The following is a 22,514-nucleotide window of genomic DNA, read 5'->3' on the forward strand; positions in this document are numbered from 1 at the left end:
GTATCCTTGTGAAATGGCCCTGTAAGCTAGCGATTTTCCTCCTTGATGGCTTCCGCACACCCCTTCATGTATTTCGAACAAAAATGCTTCCACTTTGCTGGGATGAACACATTTTAGGTAAGGTCTTGAGAATGACTTCTTGTATAATGCCAAGGATGGGGAGAGCCAAAATCGCTGCGACTTCGCTCTTATTCTATTGGCTTCTTTTTTCTCTTCTGGTAAGATGCCGTCTTTTAAGAACAGGATGATGGGATCCATCCAAGAGGGGCCTAGTTCTGCGTAGTATACTTCTTCTGCTTCTGGGTCTTCGATGCTTGGTCTTGGTAAGTAGTCGATGAGCAATGGATGAGAGGTAGATGTATCTGCCATTGAGGCAAAGCCTACTAGTTCGTCCGCTCTGCTGTTTTCCTCCCTGCCGATTTGTTCTATCCTTACTACTTCAAATTTCTTGATCTCCGTTCTGACCAATTCTTGGTACTTGGCCATCCTATCATCCTTTGCTTCATAGTCACCAGAAATTTGGTTTACCACTAGCTATGAGTCGCTGTAGACCATTAGTTCGGTGGCCTTCATGTAGTATGCTGATTTGAGTCCTGCGAGAAGCGCTTCATACTCCGCTTCGTTGTTTGATGCTGGGAAGCCAAGGTTGATTGCTTGCTCTACAACCAGGCCGTCTGGTGAGATGAGGACTATGCCAAGTCCTGCACCATGTCGGTTGGATGCTCCATCCACAAAGAGCTTCCACATCTCTCCAACGAACAACTTCTAGCAAGTGGAGGGGTCAGATGATGTCGTGGGGTCAAGAATGTTGCTGGTGTTTTCTTCAAGGTCCATGCTTGTTGTCTGCCCCTCGCCATCTAATTGTACTGTTGGTGAGTCTTGGTTTGTTTCTTCCTTGCTGTCTTTAGTTTGGTCTGCCTTGAAGTCTGACCGAGTGCTTTCTGCTAGGGGTTGCGTTATTCCGGCGTCAACTTCCACCCCTAGTTCAGTTGTGTCAGTTAGGTCGACTGGGCAGATATGATGACTTCCAGGAGTAAACTCTGCGACGAAGTCTGCCAAAGATTGGGCCTTTACTGCAGTTCTGGGTTGGAACTTGATGTCGAATTGTCCCAACTCTACAGCCCACTTCAAGATTCGCCCAGAAAAGTTCGCCCTCTCAAACAAAGCTTTTAGTGAAAAAGCTGTGAGGACGACTATGGTGTGGGCATGAAAGTAGTGTGCCAATTTCCTGGAGGCCATCATTAAGGCCAACGCTAATTTTTCCAAGGGAAGTACCTTGTTTCAGCCCCTAGCAATGTCTTGCTAACATAATAGATGGGCAGATGCTGGACTCCTTCTGCACGAACCAACACTGCGCTAATTGCGTGCTGAGAAACTGCCAGGTACAAGAAGAGTTCTTCACCAGGTACTGGGGTAACAAGTAGTGGTGGGGAAGACATATATTCCTTCAGGCTTTCCAGAGCTTGGTCACATTCTTCATGCCACTCAAACTTGGCCTTTAAAGCTTGAAAGAATGGTCGTAGTCTGTCTGATGATCGGCTTATGAACTGATTGAGCGCAGCCGCCATGCCGGTGAGATGCTGTACTTCTTTGACTGAGTTTGGTCTCTTCAAATCTTGGATTGCTTTGATCTGAGAGGGATCTGCTTCTTGTGACGCCCCAAATTTTTTTTTTGAAACGTCATAAGATTTAAATAACAATAACTTGCTAGATAAAATTTTAACTACTAGTTAGGAACTTTTAAGTTCTTACAAAGCCAAAGTCCAACGACAAAATAAAACTACAAGTTCACACACAACGTCACAACATAGTTTAATCCTAATACAAGGGATAACAGGATTTTATTCTGACAAAATCTTGACTCTAAGTCAGCCAAGGTTCGATATTGGCAGCAGCTCCAATTTCAGCCTCAGTTCCTTCTTCAACATAATCTGGCATGAAATGCCAGGGCAACAAAATATATGCCATGAGTTTTGCAACACAGTAAGAAAACGTGACCAACCTACCATTCTTTTTAAGAGACAAATAATAATATTCTAAACATGAGATAACAATATAATTATACACAGAAATTACAACCATTAGAATAGTTTCAGTAATTTTAATAAATTAGGTGACACTCGAAATCTCACCAAAGAGATTTAACTTACCAACCACTAAGCATGGCAACGGTTAATTTGAAACCCTCCCTTGGTCAAATATTTAAGTGTTACCAACCGTAACTACCAGGGATGCCCACGTCCGGAGTTATATACCCAAGTAGTGGCATCCGTGGTCTGCCCCAAGGAAACGGTCTGCCAGGGGTAAGCAACCTCCCTGTGTGCCACCTGCACATCCACCCTTATTCCAAAACCGAATACCGAAAAGGGTTCAAATAAGTCCCGTGCCATCTTAGAGTTTCGCAACACAATTTACGTGAGAATTCTCAAAACCAGGGCTCACCCTGAACAACCGGTGTTAACCGTCAACCCTTAATTCCGTACAGTCTTTAAACCAAAACTCACTCCGAACGACTGGTATTAACCGTCAATTGTTAACTTTGTATATGCCGTTAATCATTTCAGTTAAATTTGATATTAATCACAAATAATTCCAAATTTTTAATCACAAATAATGTTATACCAACTCATTAAAATTCCCAATCATAAAATATTGCATGTGTCACACAATACTAAATAAAAGTACAGAATTTAAATAAGCAATTTATTTAAACCATGGTATGAAATAATAACTTAGATACAAAAATTAAACCCTAAACACACACATGCACAAATTTTTGATTTACAAAATTAGACTAGCATAATATTAAAGTGGTGATTTTATTCTGTCCAGAAAAATTTTCAGAGTATATATCTTGCAAATAAAATTATAAATACATTACTTATACAACTCTAAAATTCATATCAATCCACAGGATACTCAATAAACATGTTATGGTTATTTTTCAGAAAGCTTTTTTCCAAAAATAACTTATAAATAATTCTAAACAAATTTCAAGGGTGTTTATGACACAGATTTGTCACATTTCCTTATATTAATTCCATGCTTAAATTTATAGATCAAACCCATAATCTAAGAATTTATTATGAAACTAAACTTCTCAAATTTCATCTTCTAGTTAGAAATTAACAGATTTGGCTTAGTATAGAATTTTAAATAAATTTTCAAATACATGATAAAATCTGTCTCACAGTTTCAGATTTAGTTAGAATTTTGTATAAATTCGTAGAAAGCTCTAAAATTGTTTCCAAATATTTCTGGATAAACTAGACATCATTATCAACAACTTTGTAGAAGAAATCATCTCGAAATTCTGAGTGTAAAATTGTCTTAAAATTCGGGTAACATGCTGGCAGATTCAAGACAGATTATTCTCAACACAGTTTCAGATTTAGTTAAAAATTTGTATAAATTCGTAGAAAGCTCAAAAATTGTTTCCAAAAATTTCTGGATAAACTAAACATCATTATCAACAACTTTGTAGAAGAAATAATCTCGAAATTTTGAGTATAAAAGTGTCTAAAAATTCGGGTAACATGCTGGCAGATTCAAGACAGATTTCTCAACACAGTTTCAGATTTAGTTAAAAATTTGTAAAAATTTGTATAAAGCTCGAAAATTGTTTCCAAAATCTTTTGGATAAACTAGACATCATTATCAACAACTTTGTAGAAGAAATCATCTCGAAATTCTGAGTATAAAATTATCTAAAAATTCAGGTAACATGCTGGCAGATTCAAGACAGATTATTCTCAACACAGTTTCAGATTTAGTTAAAAAATTGTATAAATTCGTAGAAAGCTCAAAAATTATTTCCAAAAATTTCTGGATAAACTAGACATCATTATCAACAATTTTGTAGAAGAAATCATCTCGAAATTTTGAGTATAAAATTGTCTAAAAATTCGGGCAACATGCTGGCAGATTCAACATAGATTATCTTTAACACAATTTAGACATTGTATCATATGTACACAATCTGAAAATTTCAATTATGTAAAAAAAATGAGAGGATTGAGAGGGTTTTCTTACCTAGTAATAGGGTGACAAAATGGTTGAGAATTTTGGCTTCCTTAATCTCCTACTCTTCTTCCTCTCCTATCACTAAGCTTGGTTGCTTTGGGGATTTCTCTCTTTTTTTTTTTTTTTTTTTCCCACCGAATGCTTGCATGAACAAGGAAGGCTTGCATACATATATATAAATTGAAGACATCTCTCTCTCCCTCTCATTCTTTCCATTATTTTATTTTCTCAAAAACATTCCATTCCCTTTCTCCAATTTCTAAGAGCAAACTTTCTCTAATTTTTATAAGTTCTTCCCTAAATTTTATAAAGGATGGTGGGTTTGGTAGGAGCTGTGGGTTGTTTGCCCACGGTTTGTTTGTTTGTATTTTTTTTTTTTTTGGTGTGGGTTTCTGAAAATTGACACACTAAGATTTTTAACTAAGGTATTTAGTAAGAATAGTTATTATATTGAATCCTAATTAAAATAATTTATAAACAACAAATATTGAACACCCACAAAATTTTTATTCTTAATAAAGTCTTGTTAGTGATTGAATTGAGTCAATTTAAAACTAACTTTTACACTTATGTATAATTCAGATAGACTGTAGACAAAATTAATTAATTAATTTTCTTTAAAGAATAATTAAAAGATGGGTTTTCACACTTCTATACCTCGGTTGGTCACAAGGAAGCCCAGGAATTTGCCAGATCCTACTCCGAATGCACACTTGGACGCATTAAGGCGCAACTTGTGCTTCTTTAGGATCTCAAACATCTCGCCTAGGTCCTTAAGATGGTCATTCTCATCCTTGTTTTTGACTACCATGTCGTCGATGTAAGCCTCCATTGTTCTGCCTAACAATGGTTCAAACATCTTGGTGACCATCCGTTGGAATGTTGCCCCTGCGTTTTTCAGGCCAAAGGGCATGACCTTGTAACAGTATAGTCCTCTTGGAGTTGTAAAAGATGTGACCTCCTGGTCTGGTTCATGCATGGCGATTTGGTGGTAGCCTCTGTATGCATCCAGAAAGCTAAGTCGGTTGTGCCCCGCCGTCAGGTCTACCAGTTGATCTATCCGTGGTAGAGGAAAGCTATCTTTTGGGCATGCCTTGTTGACTGTTTTATAGTCGACACAGACACGCCACTTACCATTCTTTTTTGGTACTACGACTGTGTTGGAAATCCATCCTGGGTAGTGCACCTCTCTAATTGCTCCTGCCTCTAGCAGGTTACCTACTTCTTCCGCTACGATTTCGGCATGGTGAAGTGCCGATCTGCGAGTGCGTTGAATGACTGGTCTGGCGGATGGGTGGACATTGAGTTGGTGACAAATGAAGTTTGGATCAATGCTTGGCATGTCGTAGGGTGTCCAGGCGAACACTTCGATGTTAGAGGTTAAGAATTCCAAGACCTCTAATCTCTCAGTGCTGGACAATGACGAACCGAGCAAAAAGAACTTATCCGGGTTCTTTTCATCTAATTTTACCTCTACCAAGTCCTCCACTGCTTTCTGATCCGCCGCTTTGCCGACATCTGCGAATAGCTCATTACTTTCAGGTTCTTCCACCGAATGAACGTATCCTTTGGCAGCGCGGCTGCTATTCACCGTGACGAAGCATTGCTTTGACATGATCTGATCTCCATAGACTTCTTCAATTATACCGGCGTCGTTGGGGAACCGCATTACTTGGTGGTAGGATGACGCCACTGATCGCATGGCATGCAGCCATGTTCTGCCCAAGATGATGTTGTAAGTGGAGGGGACCTTCAATACCCAGAACTCCACTTGTTTCGTCACGCTTCCTGCTCTGACTGGAAGAATTATCTTACTGACGGGCCATTCTGGCATGGAGTTGAATCCAATTAGGGGAGATACGGCAGGCGCCAAGTCTTTGTCTTGCAGTTTTAATTGTTTAAATGTTTCGTAGTACATGATTTCGCATGAACTTCCCTGGTCAATCAGAATCCGCTTGACGTCAAAATCCTTGACTCGAAGAGTGACGACTAGGGCATCATTGTGCGGATAGTATATTTGATCCAAGTCTTTATCCGAAAAAGACATGACGTTTGTTGCCTCTGTCTTCCCCTTCTTGATGGCAGGTTGGGCACTTAGCACCTCCCTAAAGTGCTCAGCTTTTTTGATTGATCCCCTGAGCTCGCATACACGCTCAGGTTCAAAGACTCCATGTATTACATTGATAACGCCTTGAGGTGGGGCGTCAATCGGCATTCCGTTGGGGTGGTTATGGTCCTGGGGGGCCGGTTGGGCCCCTCCTTCGATGTACTTTTCAAGGTGTCCTGCTGTCACCAATTCCTCCAAGTGCTGTCTCAATGGCGTGCAATTTTCAGTGCGGTGCCCCTTTTCTTTGTGGAAGGTGCACCGTGATCTTTCGTCATAGTCCTTCTGAGCTTCTCCTAGCTTGGCTGGCCACTTGACGAAAGGCTTATCCCTTATTTCACTCAGAATCCGATATATCGGTTTCTTGAACACTGTGGTTATGGAAGTGCGGATTCTCAACCATCTTTTATCTGGGTCTTCTCCGTTATCACGTCTGCCACGTCCGTTTCTGTTCTGACGATCTACTGCATTGACCTTTGTTGAGGTTTTCTTTTCTGGTACTGCGGTCGTACCAGATTTTGCTTTGGCACGTGCGCCATCCTCTTCTACCCTGATGTGCTGATGCACTCTTTCCATCAGGGCTTCCATGGTGAGGGGTGGCGTCATGGTGATCGAGTCCCTTAGTCTGTTCCCGACTGGAAGGCCTCTTTTATACTGTGCAATGGCGAGATTGGTGGGGCAGTCCCCAATCTGATTGAACGTCTCCTAGTAGCGACTATTGTAGGATCTTAGGGTCTCTTTATCGTCCATGTCGATGGAGAGTAGCTGGTCGATCTCTACTGGGGTTTTAGTGTTTGTTCGGAACCTTGTTACGAACGCATCTGCCAATTGTGCCCAGGAGGCTATGCTGCTCTCTGGAAGTTTCTCGAACCAAGTCAAGCCTAGGTCGCCAAGGCTTGATGGGAAGAGTATACACATTAAGGCCTCGTTTCGCCTGTACACAGCCATGACCTGGCGAAAGTGGCTCAAGTGTGAGTAGGGGTCCGTCTTCCCTTCATATGTAGTGAATTTGGGCTGAAGGAAGCCTGATGGTAGGGGTGCGTTTTCAATCGCCGGAACAAACGGCGAAGTCTGCAGCCTTGCTAATGCTGTGTCCGTTGGTTCGTAGGCAGGGCGCGGTATTGGCATTCCAACCTCGACGCTTCCATGCGTTCGAGGAGCCAACCGTTGTAAGGCAGAAACTCTGTGTGGATCCCTTGCCCTGGCATCCTCCTTGCATCGTGCCTTTTCTTCCAGCACGGTTCGTAAGTCGGATGATCTGGGCAACTCCGTCTGTCTAGATCTGGTTTGGTGCGAATGCGAAGGCCAATACGTGCTTCCTTCAGTGTATGATCTTTCAGATCTCGTCCTCTCAGACCTGGAGTGATGAGTTCTGGAAGACCAGGATTGAGTGTCGCCTGTCCTGAGGCTTCTACTCTCTCCTTGCGAGGGTGTGGTATTCCTACTACGATTTTCTGAGTGGCGAGGGGGCGTCTTGTTTTTACGCCCCTCTCCTGTCGCCACTTCTTTTTTCTTCATCTGGCGTTTCAAGGCCTCCATGTCCGCCGCCATCTTTCTTATCAATTCATCTTGCTCTTTTACGCGGTCTTCTAAAGCTTGAGGATCGATCCTCTGCCTTTGCCTGTCAGGACTTTGAGAATGAGATTGACGGGGGCTGTGAGTCCGTCTTCCCCTAGTATCTCTCTTGGGGTTATGTCGCTGGGACTCCAAGTCTGCCATGGGAGGGACAGAAGGTAATCCTTCACGCCTTGCGCCCCCATCTGGAGTTAGCCCGTCGACGGCGGACTGCGGTAATTCTTCAATGTGTGCCATTGTTTCTGAAGAGGAGAAGCTTAATCAAGAGGTTTTGTCCTGTCTGTTTTTCCCACAGACGGCGCTAATTGTACGGGAAAAAATAAACCTTCTCGTATAATCCTGTTGACCAAGTCTGCGCTCCTCCGTACGACGTCACCTTATCACCTGAAAACACAAACGTGAGCTAGCCGGCGGGTGTGTGCCGGAAACCTCTCCGATGCCTAAGTCAGCAAACTTGACAAATAGACAAAGCTCTGTGTATTCAGAAAGAAAAGTTGTGTGTTACCTCCCCAAAGGTGATGTTTGTGAGCTTTTATAGGTTTTGTGTGGCACAATCCTAGTAGGACTTCTATTCCTCCATGCAGAGTCCTCCTAGGATTCATACTCCTAAAAGATAATGCTTATCCTTCAACACCCCCCTCACTGCTTAAACCAAGTGAGATGGTTCTATCATGGCCGAACTCCAATACGATCGAAGTAAACCCGACTATGCATAGCCGTAGAATAAGCCGAACTAGTTCTTCTTTTTACTTCTCTTACGTCGGCTTCTCATGCACTGCACATGGCATGGTTAGACCGAACTAACGAATTGTGACCGGTATAACTCCAAGACCGGTCTAATTCTAAGGAACCTTTAGACCGATCTAACTTTGATCTTCTACAGGACCGGTCTAGCTTCAGGTCCTTAGGTCCGGACTAACTCCAAAATATCGCACGACCGGAGTATCTTACATGGCCATTTCACTTTGGCCCTTTATACTGTGGCTCACAACGGCCCATCACCTAGCTCGGCCTAATTTTCACATAAATTACCCTCTCACCTTCTATATAAGCAGTATTACTAAAAGATATGCCAGTCTTAATTCCAACACTCCCTCTCCCTGAATCCGGCTCACGATAAGGTCTATCACTGACCTCACATACTCTTCATTCACTCGAGCCTTTGCTTTTTTCAGAAGCCCCACTGCGTACCCCAATGGACTGCTACATAAAGAGGTAGCATCATCGGAGACTGCTGCCGGAGTGACAATCGCGTTGCCATAGTAGCCAAAAGGCAAGTTAAGGCCTTGATTACGCAGGTTGACTATGATTGTAACGCGAACAAGCTCTTCTGGATCTACTTGTAGGGCGATGGTGTGCGATCTTCATACACACGCGGTGACCATGTCTAATGTAGAGCATGGTTCAAGGTGCGGCGGGGGGAAGATATTTTTTGATGGTTTTGATATGTTCGGGGCCGAAAAAGAAATATTTGAGGATTGTGTCGTTTTGGTCAATGACATCGGTGTGTTTTGTTTGTGTTTTGAAATAATTTTTTTTTAAAAAAAAATTATGGCGAGAGTTTATAATTTTTTTTGGTTTGTTTTTTTTATATATTTTGAAAATAATTTTGAGTTTAGGAGTTTGGAAAGATTTGATATTTTATTGTAGTTGAGTAGATGTGTGTGAGAGAAAAAACAATTGAGAAGAAGAGATGAGAGAGAAAAAATGATTGATTGAGGTGTAGGAGAAAGTGGTTTTGAAATTCTTTTTCAAAGAATTTAAACCAAATAAAATTTTAAAATTTTTTTTCAAAAATTATATCTTAAGATACAAATCAAACATGTCTTCGTCTTCGCTTTTGTACTCAGGATGTGTGCAAGTGATGCGTGGCAAGTGTCTTGCTTGGAGGAGGTGTCTTTGCCATACAAGGAGGATAGAGAGTGTCGATGTGCCTTGTGCTATGGCTCATTTTGGGAAGTAGGTTAAAAGTCTCTTCTCAACTTTTTAACCTACTTCCTTCTATCACAAAAAAATCAAAAAAAATTAAAAAGTAACCTTTAACTACTTTCCCAAAACACCCTATAATCTCTCCAATAGTGTTGAGGAACTGGACTAAGCCAAAGGCGTCACTCATTGTGCGGTTCATACGTATTGCGAAGATGAATCCTCCACACACCAGGTACGTCACCTAAATATTAATGGGGTATTTACGGATTCTTCAAAAATTAATTGCAACTTCATGAAAAAATATATAATTTTATTTTTTAATATTTTAATTTTTTTTATTAATTTGAAAATAATTTTCCCAACTGATATGAAATTACCCCAATATCAATTCACAATAACGAACCAAATACTTAGCAAATGAAGATGAGTTAATTACACTTTTCACTATAGTTTCAATTTGAACTATTTGATTAATATGCTTTAAGTATATTTTTAATTTGATCATTTCATTTAAATTAGATATTAAAATTAATAATTTTCGAACACTTGTCAATTTTTTAAGGCTCGAATTTAGTTCTTCCGTTAAAATTGGAGGTTAAAATTAATAATTTTGTGTTAATTTGTCAATTTTCTAAGATGTACTCGTAAAAAAAATTAATAAAAATTTAGACGGAAGAACCAAATTGAAAATAAACTTATAATGTAGGGACTAAATTGTTGAAATTGAGACTATATGAATTAAAGTGAAATTTGAGTTAAACTACATGGGTAAAAAGTGTAATTAACCAAATGAATATATTTTCTGTTCATGTAATTAACCGAGGTAATTTTATTCACAGATCATACTTTGTCTCAATATATGCTATTTATGTCATTCGGATATCAACTCCTAAACAAAAACAAAATGTTTGAATATCAATTTTTGAACAAAAATCCCAGTCAATAGGTGATATCTGAACATTTATATTTTGTTCGAAAATTAATATTTGAACTAGGACTGTTCAGCGAATTGATTCACCCAAAAAAACCAAATTGAATCGTAAAGGAAATCCTTGGGTCCCTAACATTGCTCTTTATTGACTCCCAATTTTCTTTTTTATTGTTTTAAATGACAACTCATCAGAGATTTCTGTTTCTCAAATCTATACCTCACTCTCTCTTACGCATTGGTCTTGTTTGGAAAGAGTTATTCAATTTAACGCATTTACAGCTAAAAAAATGAACGGCAAGTATATTTTTAAAAATAGATAATATTTTTTTTTGAGTGATATAAAAAAATAAAATAAAATAAAAAACACCACAAAGGCTTAATTTCCTTGAGGAAAGATCTAATTTTTTTTTGGGTGTGTCACTTGGTATTAACATATCTCGTTCACAATTTCACTCATTAATTGCTATTTATTTATTTTTTTTCAATTGCCATTTATTAGCGTATTATTGGTTATTTTTGGACAAATATAAAAACTTTAAAAAAGATCTAATCATATAAGGGTGACTTCTAGGATTAGACCCCAAAGAGTCAAGCCCTTAGAGATCATTCTTACGTGGTGCTACACAGCAGAGCTACTTGACCATGTAGCGGTAAGCCACAGACTCACACACAGAAGAGGATGGAAACTCACACTCCCGACACTGAGTACGATTCATCCAAACTTGGAAGGTTTGTCCTACCAACCATATACACTGTTATCTGGGTGGCTTGCCCCATGGAGAGTTGAACTTGGGACCTCAAGGTTTATATCTCAAGGTCTTACCAAGTTGCCACACCCTAGCTAAGGTTAAATATAAAACTTTATTTATAGAGAGAAGATTTTATTAGGGTTATATAACGTGTTATATTTTTTGGCAAATATGAGAACTTAGGATAAGTTTGGGAACTTCTTATAATAGTTAAAAAAAATCAAAAAGTTATCCTTATCCGCTGTCATGAGGCTGACTCTATGATCTATCTGTTGAAAACTAAAGAATTGGTGATCATGGATGACAATAAACTTACGGATCTGAAGGAATTTGGAGGACCTGCTGAAATTTCTCTGTGCTTTGGGGTTCTATTATTATTCAAAAAGTTCACTACTCTTGGGTTGCAAGTTTTGAATGATGCATCAAATGGCAGAGAGAGAAAGTGGGTTTACTGACCTTTTGAGCTTAGGATTGCACATTTCAATACAAATGCTTGTGAAATTTATGGAAATTTTGAATTGTGTTTCATATCAAAGAAATTTTTTTGAATTTTCTCCGTGTAATTTTTAAATTTCTCTGAATTTTTCTTCACAGAAAATTTGTCTAAAATTTCACTGATGTGTGTCTCATCTTTTTCTTTCTTTTTACCCTCTCTCTATCTCTTAATATGTCTTTCTTCCTCTCTCTACCCTCAGTGAAATTTAGGATTTCTTTGACTTAATCAGGAAATTTTCACTAAAGTTAGTGAATTTTTCACTGACCTATAGTAATGATAACAAAATTTCACTGACTTAGTCAAGAAAATTTCACTAGACCTAAGTTAGTGAAATTTCACTAAGGTCAATGAAATTGCATTGATGTATGTCTCATTCTTTTATTTGTTTCTGTCCTCTCTCCATCTCTCAACATGTCTTTCTTCTTCTCTCTACCCTCAGTGAAATTTAAGGTTTTTTTGACTTAATCAAGAAATTTTCACTGACCTATAATAATGATAGTGAAATTTCACTAACTTAGTCAAGAACATTTCACTGAAGTCAACAAATTTCATTGAAATTACTATAAATCAACAAAAAAAAATTGATTAAAAGTTAGAGAAATTTCACTGACTGAAGATAATCAACTCAGCAAAATTTTGTCAATTTTTTTTCTTGAAATTTCATATTCATCATTGATCTCGTTTGATAGACCTCGACGAGAGCATTCCAAAAATATAATTTTTGTTAATAGATATCTAAATAATAATTATTGAATTTTTAAATTTTTAAAAATGTAAAAAAGTGAAAGACTTTGATGCTGAATGTCAAACGCAAGGATATTTTGGTCCAATAATTTTGGATGTAAAAGGTGCGTGTTTTTGAGAGACCTCGACTAGTATAAAAGTTTTGGATTCCTTTATCTCTTAAAATTGTAATATTAGGGACCTTAAAAAAAAACTCTTTCTATATTTTGGTTTGTTTTGATTTTTTTTTTAATAATAATTTCCCCTTAAAATTCTTCGCCATTGTTTCATTTACATTGTTATTTATTATATATATATATATATATATATATAAATGCAACATCCATAGGGATTTTGTTTGGAAATGAAAAATCACAAGAAATCACCATTTCTATATAAAAATTCTGAGAAAGGTACATCTTTTTTTCGGTGTATATGGTATTACACTTATGCAAAAATTATAATATTTATCACAAAATATTTCATATTTATCATACAAAGTATACCTTTTTTCTTCACAAAAATATAACTTTTTGTATCTCACAAAAAGTATATTTCAGTTGTATATAATTTTTAGGTGCACATCATAATTTCATCATTCATAACTTTCATTACAAAAATTATAATTTTTATTACAAAAATTCATAATTTTTATCAAAAAAATGAAAACTTTTTTTAAAACGTGGAAGTGCATATTGTATCATTTTTTTCATCACTTTTCTAATAATAATATAAAAGATTAAAAAAAAAAAAAACCTTAGGTGGTCCACTCCTGTATGAAAAGAACTTTAAATGGTCCATTCTCCATTCACCAAGAAAAAAACAAAATTACAGACAAGCCAAAAAAAAAAAAAAACAAAAAACTTTTCATATGATTATCTGCTCTGGAGCTTAAACCGCAAAATTTGTTTTTTAAGAACATCTTTAATGCTTATTACCATAGTTAAAATCCGGCGTTGTGCTTCTTCCTATTACATATTTATAATGAAAATGTTCTATTTAAAAAAAAATAAACACATTTTATTATGTCATTTAATAGTACGTGTAATGTTTTTTTATTAATTTAAAATAATTATAAATTTATATTCATATTTTATAGTCATGGTATGAAATCAAAATCTTTCATTAGATGAATGGAATAATATTAAAAATTGAAATATTACAATGTGAAAAAGTCATTTATGATAATCTTGTTTTAATAGTGGCACGGCTACCATATGAGTAATGGTTTGTTTTGAAAAGTTGGTTAAAAGTTAATTTTTTGACTTTTTTTAAAAATACATGTAAAAAAAATAGCAATGACTTTGGTCCAATCTAAGATCGGACTTGACCGTGCTGTTGGGCCTGTGGGGGCTCACCACGGGTCCCGTTTTGATAATCCGAACCGTTCAATGTGTAGAACTCGTCGAGTACTATATGCTTGTAAAAAATCATGTTGATCGGATATCGATAGATATGTGAACAAAACAGTTTTTTATCAACCGTTAATTGTTTCATCGTCCATTTTTTTTAGACAAAACTGATTTGATCACATAGCTATTGATATCCGATCAACGTGATTTTTTATAGGCATGTAGTACTCGACGAGTTCTACACATTAAACGGTTCGGATTATCAAAATAGGCCCAAAAATGGGCCCCATGGGCCGAACTGGATGGGTCCAGTCTTGATCTTAACTTGAGACAAGCTGGACCCAAAAAAAATAAAGATGTGATATGACCTAAAATAAATTAAAAGTCAAAATTTAACTTTTAACCATCTTTCCAAATTGGCCAAACGTACACAGAAGGTTGGGAGAATGTGTGGTTTGTACCAAGTCGAGTCCCAACCTGTATTTTTATTTTTATTTTTATTTTTATCATTATCAACCAAGGAATTTTTTAGAAGTAACCATAAAAAAATCTTAGACTTTATAATATAACATATTTTTAATTTTTTAATTTTATCAATTTAAATCGTAATATTTTGATTTATTTTTAATTTAAATGATATATCTGGGTAAAACTGACCAAAAATAATACTTTAATCATTAAATTTAATGAGATTTTTTTTTGTGAGTTTTATTCCATGAAAATAAAAAAAAAACTAAAAATAAATCAAAATATTTAAATTAAATTGATAAAATTAAAAATTTAAGATTTCTTTTGTTAAAAAAAAATGATTTGTCCACACAATTTCTCTCTCCCAAACCCCCAAATGACATGGCAAGCAAAATTTGAAAAGTTGACCCACATTCAAACATGAATTACAAAATGCTTGAGAGACCTAATTTATCATCCCTAAAAATTACCTCTAATGATGTGTCTGACAAGTGTCATTTTAATTTGTCAAACATTCTATCAAGTGTAGTCTTAACTTCAATGTCACATCAGTAAAGGTCATTTAAAGGTGATAAATTATAAGAGTGTAGCATTGTTGTATGAATAATGATTCATTCCTTTAATTTTACTTTTCCAATTTTATCCTTAATGATGTGAAATTAGAGGATTAAAGATGAAAGGGGGAGAAATGTAAAACTATTTCACATGAAGGGTGAGTCATGTGAACATCATCATCGTTGATCACCCTAAGTAGGGTGTAAAAATGGCTCGAGGCCCGTGGACGGCCTGAAGATGGCCTAAGGCCCGAGATGGGCTCGACCCGTTTCAGCTCGGTTAGGCCCAGGTCCAAACCCAGCCCAGGACCTTGGGCCCAGGCCTGGGCTTTCCATTTGAAGCCCGGTCCGGCCCATCCGGGCCTCTCTCTGCCAACGGTCAAATGTCAAAAAAAATAAAAAATAAAAAATAAAAAATAAAAGGCAAGTTGCAACGGTTAAATAATAATAATAATAATAATAATAATAATAATAAAGGCTTGATCTTGCAACAACGATAAAAAAATAACATAAAATAATAAAAAAAAGTCATTTCCTTGCAGGGAGGCAGAACTAATGTTGCCCCTTGCCAGTGTCGTCTACCCACTCCCTTGTCATGCATCACTCTTCAGTTACATCATCATTACAAAAATTGCAATGAATGAAAAAAAAAAAAAAAATTTATGCACCTCTGTTGCTGCCCCCTGCCAGTGTCGCTCGCCTACCCCTGCCCTCCTTGTCAATGTCATGCATCACTCACATCAAGTTGCAATGAATACAAATAAAAAATAAAAATTTATGCACCTCTGCAGACTTAAAAAAAATAATATAACGGTCATATTACTGTTTAACACAACGGTATTTATTTATTTATTTATTTAGAAATTTACTTCAATATTTCAAACTTCTATAAATATTCCTTATTTTTCAAAATAAATCTCGTAAACAATTTTCTCTCTTAAACTCTCAATCTCTCTCAACCCTCAATTAATTTTGAAGTGTCATCCCTAAGCGACAATTGCAATTGTGCAACAAGAAACTTTTATCAGAAGAAGCTAATTCTGTATTGTATTCGTCAGTCGGTAACATTAATTAGTTTAATTAAATTTATTAGCTACTCATTTTTTCATTAATTATTTGTAAACATATATTAATTATTATTTTTTACTCATTGTATTTAATCATTATTTAAATTAATTTTTAGGTCTTATATATTATCTTATTTACATTACTATGGATCCTAATATTTTTAATGTTTATGTCGATGTTGATACATATACTACACAATATGAAAATGTTGATTCTCCTTCTAATATTTGTCTTCCAACAGTTGGATCATCATCTAGGGGCACAACTATTAGTGTTTGAGAACATTTTCAAAAAATATCTATAAATAATCTTGATTGATCAATAATTTATTTTTTATTATTTTATTTTATTTTTGTATTAGATTATTAAGGTGGAGTATAATGCAAATTATTGGCAGGCTAGTAGGTGCCAACCTAGTCGGGATGTACTTGACTTCTAGTGATGCAATTGTTCTACCATCATCAACAATGTATACCTATTTTATTTAATGATATAATTTTTTGTAATATTTATTTCATTTTGAAATAAAATTATTCATTCAATAAATGTTATATAATTAATTTAATATTGTAATATTGAAAGTTTCATTTTCATATATATAAATTATTCATTTGAAAAGAAAAAAATTACATAATTGCATACTTTTTTAGTTATAAGTTCATAATTAAAAAACATAAGTCATACATAATTAAATTTAAATTCCATCATGAAATATAACCAAACAAAAATCTCTTTAACCTTAACTAAAATACTCTAATATAATTTTTCTTTTATTTTTTATCCCTAATAAATAATCTACATAGATAATGTATTTATCGTTTATTTTTTCACAAAAAAGGGGTTGCCTAGGCCTTATTCTGATTAAGCCTAGGCTTGAGCCTGGGCCTCACTTTTCGACTCATGGACCGACCTACTAAAAAGGCAGAAGCCCACGAGGCCCGCTTGGGTCTGCCCAAGCCAGGCCTAGATGGGCCACGCCATTATTGCATTCCTAATCCTAAGCCACAAAAGTCCAATCATATTTATTCATATGTGGCAAAGAAAATTTCAACACGTAACTTTGAATTCCTACAATTTTTATTTTTATTTTTAAATAAAAGACAATTTTAATTTTTAAAGTATGTGTTATTTTTCATTTTAATTTTTTAAGTTTTAATTTTATTATTTTGATTACAAGATTGTCAATTTGAGTCAATTTGGTCCTAAGTTTAACATCTGTTAACAGAAATATGAATAAAAGACGATTTTGGTTCATAAAATATGCATTTCTTCTCTTTTTATCATTCCTAAAAATCATCCCTAATGATGTGTCTGACAAGTGTTAAATGTTAATTTGTCAAACATTCATGTGTGATCTTAACCTCAATGTTACATCATTAAGAGTCATTCAGAACTGATAAAGTATGGAAATGTAGCATTGTTGTATGAATAATGATTCATCAATCTAATTTTGCTCCCCTAATTCTATCCCTAATGATGTAGGACTAGAGAGGTTAAAGATGAGAGGGAGAGAAATGTGAGAGTACAAACAAAATCATCTATATATGCTGGTTGAATACACAACAAACGAATTGCGTGAGCTCTCCCAACAACGAACACAAAATCACATTCTAGTTTCTTATATTTTTGAGTCTTCGTAATGATGTCTTCCTATCTTAATATATGAAAATAAATTTTAATTTATAATTTTAATGATTACATGCGCAAGTAAACTTAAATAAAAAAACTTCTTGGTGCTTGTCATTTTATGTATAAGCATTTTATTAAAAAAATATATGTAATACGACCTTATTCTTATAATTCGTCTAAGACCCACTACTATAAAATCATAAATAGATTGTGAATTTTAAGTGTGTTGTATATTATTTAATCATACGTTTTTTTATTTTGTCAAAGTGTGATCTTTGAAAATGTGATTATTAAGGGTCATTTTCAATCACACTTTTCAACCGTCATTAAAAGATAATTCTATCACGTATTTTGACCGTGACAATAAACATTTAAATCACGGATTTGAAGTGTGATTAATAATCAATAAAACTTGATATTGAACTTAAATTGTAACGCCCCAAAATAAATACAATATACCCATCTCATAACAACTAATAATTAGCAACATAAATGAAATGATAAATTTTTATTAATCGGAGTTTGATATACAAAGGGTGACACATGTGATATACATTCATAAACAGTATATCTTGAATCTACAACATGTGTTACAAGTTTGTGAAAAAAATGAAAGCTAAACAAATAATCATTTGCTCTAAAGGTTTACATCTTTCTAAGTCAATACTTGGGTACATAAAAAACGAGTCTTAAGCTCAATACAAATAAATCCCTAAACTTGTACAAAATAAAATGCAAAATAACAACACTGAGCTTTTAGCTCCACAATCCTCCCAAGCTAAATTCTTGGTGGAGGTATATCACCAGTACCTGAAAATGGTTTTTCCACATAGGGTGTGCCAAAACCCAGTAGAAATAGTACAACACAATGTATAGATCTTAACAAAGCCATAAGGTTTTATGCATATACAATATTAGTGTCAAAACATTTATATCCTTTTTCAAAAACCGTGCTATGCTAGGTTTATACCACAATTCCCAAAATCATATCCTTTACAATAAGAAGACAGAGGGAAGTCTCAAACCAGTACAACCTTTCACGGGTATTTCCTACGTGGGAAACCGTCAAACGACACCCACGTAAACGTAGCCTATACAAGTGCTACTATTGCTATTTTATGAATATTTCGTCTGCAGGAACCGACACTCATGTATATGCGCATTTTTCGGGACTTTCACCCTGTACATAAGCCAACTTAATTTGGTGATGAACACATCTTTCCCACGTTCACCATTTTTTTTCTCAAAATCATATACATTTTCAATGTATTTAATAAATGACAATGTTCAATGCACATAGATGAGAAATCAATTTTAGTTCACCTAATTCTCATGTAATTTCTACAACATTCATAACTATCCTCCACCGATAGCCTAAAACAGATATCTCTAAATAGATAAATAACTTTTATTAAAGATACACTTTTTCAAAAACCCAAGATAGGAGTGATAATACATATCATACTCCACCATCATCATCAACATTATTTCAATTTCATAATTGTCAACATCAATTCTATTTTCTCTTTTGCAATCTCAAACATTCACATTTTAAGACAAAATCCCTTTCTTTTGAAAATCAATTTCAATGTAGGAAATACCTCATTTCAACATATATCAACCCTAATTTCATACCCACAAGTTTTTCCAAGAAGCCATTTGAAAACCCCTCTATTTCATTTATATTTCAAGCCCTAGGTTTTTACCAAAAATCCCAAACCACTATAATATTTTGAAATAGCAAATGACTAAGGTAAAACTTATACAAGAATGTGAAGAATCCCTACATCGATGCTAGGAGACCAAAGAGAGAGTGAAGTAACTTCAACGACACCGAAACCCAACTTTGTTCGAATGAAAATGAAGCTCTAAGTGAGCTCTACCTTTTTCTCTAAAAGAGTAGGGTAGAGAAATCAATAGATCTAGGTGTTTTAGAAGAGAGAATGTAAGTTTTAGAGATAGAGAGTGTGTAGATCTAAGGTTTTTAGACAGTTTAGAGAGAGAGAGAGAGAGAGAGAGAGAGAGAGAGAGTGAAATAAAAAAGTGATGTAAAAAGTGACTTTTACGGACTGATATATGCGTAGATTGCTCGAGCGCAAGAAGTGACGCTCGAACGTAAGACACAAAAGATGTGACCGCTCAAGCCAAGAAGTTGTCGCTCGAGTGTGAAATACAAACTCCCAGTAGTTTAACGAACCGAAGGCAAATGCTCGAGCACAATAAGGGCCACTTGAGCCAAGACTGTTCGAACGCAAAAAGTTTCACTCGAGCGAAGAATACCAATTCCCAGTAGTTTTGTAGACTTGCAAAAGTACTAAGAGTTCACCAAGACCGCTCGAGCGCAAAAAGTTACTCTCAAGCGTATGAGCAAAATTCTAGACAACAACAGTTTGAAAAACAAGTTATCAATCTGTTCCCAACATAACCAATACAACCCAAAAGCCAAACTCAAAGAGGTATAAGGGGAAACAAGACATGAATAACTATATAAGACAAAGAAACCTAGATCCAAAACATACCATGGGTTGGGTCTAAACCAGAGACGCTGTATAAATAAACCATAATTAATAATGAGATAAGATCACAGTTATATGTATTTTTCATCACGGTTAGTGCATGTGATAAAAAATGTCTCGGACCACAAAATGCGACTATCAATCACAGTATATAAATCGTAATTAAAATATAAAGAGAACTAATATCCAAAATGTGAAGTATTGGGTGGATGCTCTTGACGAGATTTGTAGATCGATTGGCCGCTAATTTGCTTCAAAAAAAAAGAAAAAAAAAACTTTTGACCACTAAAAAAAAAGGAAAGTAAAAAAGAACAGCATAACCACTTAGATTTTTAACAAACCAAAAATAAGTTACATATTGATCTACATTTTCGGAAGATTATAGCACAAATAATACTCAATCGGTAGTGCTACATACACTAATTATTGTACTAATTACTAGTATACCAATACTAGTTATGACATTATTATTGACTCCACTCATTATACAAATTACAAATATCAAAAATTTCTTAAATTATGTCACATTATCAATTGATACATTAGTTCATACTCAATACATGGAGTGTACTTATTCATTAATTATCCTTACATTTGTTGTGGGTTATCAAGGTTGAACACTTAATTTTTGTTTGTTTCGTTATTTATTTATTTTTAAGATGGGATTGTGTACATTTTTAGAGCATGGAAATGGGTTTATGATTAGGTGGATGTTCAACAGGCTCCTGAATCATTTTCTTCAACTCTTGTTCAAACCTATCCATGACTAATTCTGGCAAGCATATCGGTACCACAATCCCATCTTCTCCTCCTCTAATGTCCCTAAAACATACAAAAACGCTAATCAATGATGTCGCCCTAGGAACACCGCCAAACACCGGCTTCCCCCACCCGAAATCTACCTTATCAAATCCTGCCCGAGTCGTATCTGAAACGATATAGTCCTTATTCGCTTCCAAGGTATACAAAGGACGTCCCTTTATCACCGTAAGATCAGCCACTGATCTGAAATACTCTTCGCTCACTTGTGCCTTTGCCTTCTTTACCAACTCCAATGCATATCCCAATGGAAGCATAGATAACATTCCTGCCTTTGTCATCGCCGTGGGATAGGTAAACACGTTGCCATAGTATCCAGGAGGTAGGTTGAGGCCGTGTTTATTGCCGCGGCCATTGACTTTGCACGAGACGCGAACAATCTCGTCTGGGGCTAGGCAGAGTGCGCGTGTTCGACATTGCCATATACACGCGGTGAGTAGTTCGAATGTGGTGGCTGTTGTGCTGTGGTGGTGGTGGGGAAGATGGTTGCGAATGGCTCTGATTTCTTTGGGACCAAAGAAGAAAGAGCGGTCGATCGTGGTGGTTTCTTTGGCCGTGGTAGTGGTGGTGGTGGCGGCGGCTCCAGCTAGTGCTTGGTCGTATTCGTGGTGTGAGCATGTAATGGAGGGAGGTTGTCTAGCGGAGAGGAGGTGCCTTTGCCAAATTGGTGGGACAGATGGTGTAATTTTGGTTTGGGGTTGTTGGGAAAACTCAGCGATTGTGTTTAGGAATTGGATAAGACCAGAGCCGTCGCTCATTGTGTGGTTCAGACGTATTGCAAATGTGAATCCACCACAACTAAAACGCGTCACCTGAACATATTTATTACCACATGTTAGAACACAGTCGCCACACATTTAAAATTTGGATAAATTATGTTGGTAGTCGCATAATTCTCTCTATAGTAAACATTATTAGCTGAATCAACAAGAGAGGACAGCCCACAATTCCATCAGAGCCAGGAACATCATACAGAAGCTCCTCCAAGTATGGACACCATGGCCCAACCGTGTCGCCGAGCCAGTGGATCTCCACATTTGCATCTGCCTCTATGAACAGAACCCCTTCGGCTGTGCAATCCACTGAGAGTTTTCGATTAGGCCCTTCAACAAGCCTCCCTGCAAATGGGTAGTAAAACACAAGTGCTTTGGCTAGTGCTTCTCTAATCACACTCACAGGGTCTTTCCCTTCCATTGAAGGGTTGTTTTTGTAAAACATGATCGCTGGAACTTGAAAACGAAGACCTTCTTGATCATCTATGTCTGAGAGTTGTTTGAGTTCGTGTGGTGTGGGCTTTGATGGAACAAGAAGTTTTGGATTTTGTCTTCTCACTATGAATACTAGGGGAAGAGTTGAAGATGCCATTTTTGGAGGAAATGTGAATTAAAGAATATGTAATATCTATATGTTCTTTGTCATATGAATTTGAGAGGTATTTATAGAGTAATGATCTAGTAGAATATAAGAAACCCATCGCATAATTGATTAAGGCCGAAATGTACATCATTGAGGCCGTTAATTAGAATCTCTTAACTTCACTTGCTGGTCAAACTGTATATTTTATGTGTGTTGAGTGTC

The 22,514-nt window shown here is 36.1% G+C and overlaps 1 protein-coding gene across 1 annotated transcript; it reads right to left on the reverse strand.

Moving 5' to 3' along the window:
• Positions 1–20,392: 20,392 nt before the first annotated feature.
• On the reverse strand, positions 20,393–22,371 carry LOC114263029 (alcohol acyltransferase 16-like). The gene is made up of 2 exons (XM_028203523.2): positions 21,860–22,371; positions 20,393–21,753 (listed from the first exon to the last, which is right to left on the reverse strand). The coding sequence occupies exons 1-2, from the start codon at positions 22,299–22,301 to the stop codon at positions 20,795–20,797; spliced, it is 1,401 nt and encodes a 466-aa protein (XP_028059324.1). The 5' UTR covers positions 22,302–22,371; the 3' UTR covers positions 20,393–20,794.
• Positions 22,372–22,514: the final 143 nt, after the last annotated feature.

Source organism: Camellia sinensis, chromosome 13 (genome assembly GCF_055761805.1).
Source record: "Camellia sinensis isolate YWXY chromosome 13, ASM5576180v1, whole genome shotgun sequence".
Classification (NCBI taxonomy): Eukaryota; Viridiplantae; Streptophyta; class Magnoliopsida; order Ericales; family Theaceae; genus Camellia; species Camellia sinensis.